Below are 5,465 nucleotides of genomic sequence, written 5' to 3' on the forward strand. Positions count from 1 at the left end.
TTTAAGATTCATATGCATTATAAAGTGAAATATTTTTATAATTTATAAAATTTAATGCATTTTGAATTTCTATTTATTTTAAAATTTTCAGAAAACTCACTTAAAAATTTTAGAAACTTAAAAAATTTAAGAAACATAAACATGAATAATTTAAAAGTTGATGGAGGAAAATTAAGTTAAGAAATTGAATTCAAATTATTTTAAAAAATATTTTTTTTTAAAAAATAACATGTAAGAAATCTAGTAGAGGAATTCTAAATTACTATTTTTGTAAATAAAATATTATATAGAAAATAATTATATGCTAAATACTATAAATGGTGCAGTGGTTGCATTATGTCATGTATAGAGTAACAAATTTTTTTGAAAATCTTTCATAAATTATTACTTTTTAAATGTTACAAAATTTTGCATGCTGCAAAAAGAAAAGTAAATTATAATACTTTTCAATGTTACAACATTTTTGTGATGTGCCCTTAATATAACAATTGTAAAAAACAACAATTGTAAAAAACGGTGCTAACAAAGTAGTAACATCTTGTTTCTTCATATTTTAACAATACATTTCAATTATGTGGTGATACCTTAGCTTTTATGCAGAGGAAACTAATGGTTTTCAACAAACGAAAGAGTATAGTAGCGCAAGCAAGGTCAGACAGAGCTCTTCATCAATTTGTGTACGATGTTTTTGTTAGCTTTAGAGGCAAAGACATTCGCCATGGTTTCCTCAGCCACTTGACAGAGGGTTTTATTCGAAAGCAAATACATGCCTTTGTAGATGATAAACTTGAGAGAGGAGAATATATATTGCCTTTACTTCTTGAAGTAATTGAAATATCATTCATTTCATTGATCATATTCTCAGAAAACTATGCTTCTTCGCGTTGGTGTTTGCAAGAACTCGTGAAAATAGTTGAATGCAAAGAAAAATATGGGCAAATAGTAATACCTATTTTCTACCATGTGGATCCCACAGATGTAAGACATCAAACAGGGAGTTATGCACAAGCATTTGTTGAACATGAGCTTTTGTATAATTTGACTACGGTGCAAATCTGGAGACATGCTTTGTACAAAGCTGCAAATTTATCAGGAATTAAGTCATCACAATTTCGGTAAGCTTTCTTTTCTTTCTTAATAGATATTCAGAATTCTCTAGCTCTATTTAATTTTTCATATAACTATAACTATATATATGTATATTATTATCACAATAGGAAGGGATAAGAAAATTAAAATCCCAAAAGGTAAAACCCGCTATGTGCAACGGTTTTACCCCCAAGTAAAATAGAATTTTCTCCTCAACTCTAATTACATAAATTTTTTTTTTCTAATTTCATTTCCTTAAATTTCAAGTTTGGTGCATTTGAAATGTATTTGAGAAAAATATTGAGTTATTGTTACTATATTTTAAAGTGTTAGATCCATTTTTATAATGTCCTTTTGTATTGTTTAAGTACTCTAATTTCATTTTTACTTTTTGTTTTTCTTACAATGTTTTATGTTTCATAATCTAATGAATATTTATACATGCATGAAGCCATATTTGTGGATATCCATATATTGGATACCCGCACGTAATGGAGGCACACCCACAGCTGTGGTGTTTTCAAATATTGTCGAGACCTGACCACATTTTCCCAAACTATAAGGAGATATAGGAAAGTTATAGGGTTTGATATATTTTCTCCTTTTTTGTTGTATAGGAATGAAGCTGAGCTACTTGAACAAATCATTAATCTGGTGTTGAAGAGGTTGAGTACTAAACACGTGTATAACTCAAAAGGACTTTTTGGAATTAGTGAACAAGTTGCATATTTAGAAATATTATTACGTCTAGAGTTAAAAGATGTTCGTGTCATTGGAATTTGGGGCATGGGTGGTATTGGTAAGACAACCATTGCAGAAGCAATATTTAATAAACTGTGTTCTACGTATGAAGGCCATTGCTTTTTGGCAAATTTAAGAGAAGAATCAAGAAGACATGGACTAATTTGTTTAAAAGAAAAGCTTTTTTCTACATTACTAGCTGAGGATGTTAAAATGGATACACCGAATGAATTGTCTGATTATATTAAGAGAAGAATTGGTCGTATGAAGGTTCTTATTGTTCTTGATGATATGAATGATTCAGATCAATTAGAAATATTATTTGGGAAGGTTGATTGGTTTGGACCAGGTAGTAGAATAATTATAACAAGTAGAGATAAGCAAGTGCTTATTGCTAACAAAGTTAATGATATATACCGAGTTTGGGGATTAAGTTCCAGTGAAGCACTTAAACTTTTCAATGTGAATGCATTTAACCAAAGTCATCTTGAAAATGATTATTACGAGCTATCAAAGAAGGTGATTAGTTATGCCGATGGTGTTCCATTAGTTCTTAAAGTTTTGGGGCATCTTCTTCATGGAAAAGATAAGGAAGTATGGAAAAGTCAGCTAGACAAACTTAGAAAAATGCCAACTAAAAAGGTTCATGATGTAATGAGACTGAGCTATGATGATCTAGATCGTGAAGAGCAAAAGATTTTTTTAGATCTTGCATGCTTCTTTAGTGGATTAAATTTGAAAGTGGAATACTTAAAATTCTTATTGAAAGATGATCGAAGTGATAATTCAGTGGCTGTTGGGTTAGAAAGGTTGAAAGACAAAGCTCTTATAAATATTTTCAGAGATAATGTTGTATCTATGCATGACATTATAAAAGAAATGGGTTGGGAGATTGTTCGTCAAGAATCTAATGAATACCCGGGAAGTCCCAGTCGATTATGGGATCCTGTTGACCTTTATGCTTCACTAAACAATGCTAAGGTAAAAGCTTAAATTAAATATTTGAATTATTTTGTGGAAAATATGGCATTTAATGAAGCTTAAATTTTTCTTTTACTTAATATGATGGTAGGGGATTGAGGCCATTAGAAGCATAAGGATGCACTTGTCATTTCTCCGGAAGCTGAAATTATGCCCTCACATATTTGCTAAGATGAACAAATTACAATTTCTCGATATTCATGGTGAATATGATGAAGACTGCTCAGATAATCTTCCTCAAGGGCTTCAACATTTGCCAACTGAACTAAGATATCTTCGTTGGGTGCAATACCCTTTGAAATCCTTGCCAGAGAAATTCAATGCTGAAAAACTTGTCTTATTAGACTTATCATATAGCAAAGTTGAAATGTTATGGAAGGGAGTTCAGGTAAATATATATAATATTTGTCTTGTAGTTATAAGTTTTCTTTTATTTCAAGAAAAATAAAATTAACAACTTTAGCCTGAATATAATGTTTTCATTTGTTTTATTTTGTCACAGAATCTAGAAAATTTAAAAGAAGTAAAACTCTTAGCTTGTTCTCTCTTGAAAGAACTACCGGACTTTTCAAAAGCCATAAATCTCGAAGTACTGGATATTCGTGGTTGTTGCTCATTGACTAGTGTGCATCCCTCTATTTTCTCCCATAACAAGCTTGATAAAAGAAAGGTTGAGTTTTGGAATTTCTTGCACTTGGATGAGCTTTCTTTAATGGCCATTCAATCTAATGCACAAATCAATGTGATGAAATTTGCATACCAACATTTATCCACACCGGAACGTAGTTATGCTGCAGGTTTCAATGATGAATATTTTCAAGCTGCATATGTATATCCAGGCAACAACATTCCTAAGTGGTTAGAGTTTCAAACAAAAAAGGACTACATGTTTATTAATATCTCTTCTGTGCCATATTCCCCTCGATTCGGCTTCATTTTCTGCTTCATTGTTGGCAAGGCAAAGTCAGAATTTGGTAGTTTGAATCTTGGCCTTACTATAATCAATGATGATGATGAAGAAGATGGAATGTTGAAGAGGACTCATGGAATGTACATGTCTAGAACAATAGACCATATTGCAGCAGATCATGTGTGTGTGATATATGATCAACGTTGGTCTTACCACCTAAATACCGTAGCCAAAAGTCAGCCATGGTTTAAAATCAAGGTCAGAAGTCGTGCATATCCCTTCAAACTCAATAGTCCAGATCCACCACAAGCAGTGTTAAAAGGGTTTGGTGTTAGTGTGGTAAGCAACACCACATATCACAACTTTATTCAACAGATGAATTAAGTGATCATTTAAGAAATAGATTTAGCTTGTGCTTAGTATCTTTATATGTATTTCCTTCTTATGGTTTAAGTTAAAGGTTTTGATTGTTTATATTCAAGTTATCGATATGATCATTGCTCATTGCACCAAAAAAGAGATTTGTTAATGCTTCATTGTTGTTCAACACGGAAACGCAAAAAAGCTATAAAAAAGCAGTAAGTTTTCTTTACTTCTTATGGTTCAAAATAATGATTACATAATTAATTGAATACATTTTATATTTGCTGTTAAAATTGTTAACGGCAAGGAAATATATCCCTTTTATTTGCAGTTAAAACATACAAACCACAAAATAAAGAGTGACTTGTATCCGTTGAGATTAGTTTGTCTTTTGTTTGTAGTTATCAATTCAAAAATGCAGAAAAGTTGCATTTGATTATGGTTTGCAGTTTCAGCTTACAAACGGGCAGAAATTTAAGAAATGCATGTATTTCTATTGCCCCCATTTGATTATCAATTCAAACTCGTATCCATTTTTATATTTGGGTTATCTGGAATGTATTGCATTTCTATTTCCCCATTTCTTGCAAATATATTGCGTTCACAAATAACTGCGACAGCGTACATGGACATATATTTCTATAATCCCAATTAGTCAAGAATTATCATTAAATTAATAATGATAAATAGAAAGCACGAAAAGGAAATGTGATTCAAGAATTGACAACGACGTTGCGCCCCTTCCTCTCATTTTTTCTTCAGCCAACAAGAAACTTCTATAAGTCACTTGTGCCTCTTCCGTCTTTTTTTTTTTTTTTTAATAATAATAATAATAATAATTATTATTATTATTATTTCTTTTTAATGATTTTCTTAATCAACATGTATTAAAAATTTATGTATATTAAGTTTTTATTAAAAGTAACAAGATATTATAAAATTAATGATTTAATAATATTAAATACTGTCAATTTCGTTTATAAAATTTTATTATTATTTTTAATTTATCAACTTTTGTCTTTGAGCATAAGCTATGAAAAATGTGTTTTTTTATTTATTTAATACTAAGAAACAAAAGATAATTGGAAAAGGAAGATTGGGTCTGGTTGAGGGGTGCCATGATCTGCTTCCTTCCACATTTGTGACATAATTCAAATTTCATGGGTTGGAAAACTTGGGCTAAAACCCAGTCTTAGATTAATTTTGGGTCATTGTACTCGAATTTGTAAGGTGTGGGTCCAGCAATGCACAATGAGTTATGATCTTAGACCAACAAACCTTTTTATTTTTTTTCTAGCTACATCACCCTTTTTGTTCGGAAGCATAATAATAAGAATATAACAACAACAACAACCCACCAAATATTAAGGAGATCATGTGC

The 5,465-nt window shown here is 30.6% G+C and overlaps 1 protein-coding gene across 1 annotated transcript; it reads left to right on the top strand.

The window, feature by feature from the left end:
• The first annotated feature begins 609 nt into the window (after positions 1 to 609).
• LOC113850944 (disease resistance protein RPP4-like) lies at positions 610 to 4,179 on the top strand. The gene is given in 5 exon segments (XM_027481451.1): positions 610 to 1,115; positions 1,707 to 2,811; positions 2,903 to 3,199; positions 3,314 to 4,094; positions 4,097 to 4,179. Coding segments are annotated over 5 exon segments (2,772 nt in total).
• The last annotated feature ends 1,286 nt before the right edge of the window (positions 4,180 to 5,465 follow it).

Source organism: Abrus precatorius, unplaced genomic scaffold, assembly GCF_003935025.1.
Source record: "Abrus precatorius isolate BTA unplaced genomic scaffold, Abrus_2018 Scaffold9, whole genome shotgun sequence".
Lineage (NCBI taxonomy): Eukaryota > Viridiplantae > Streptophyta > Magnoliopsida > Fabales > Fabaceae > Abrus > Abrus precatorius.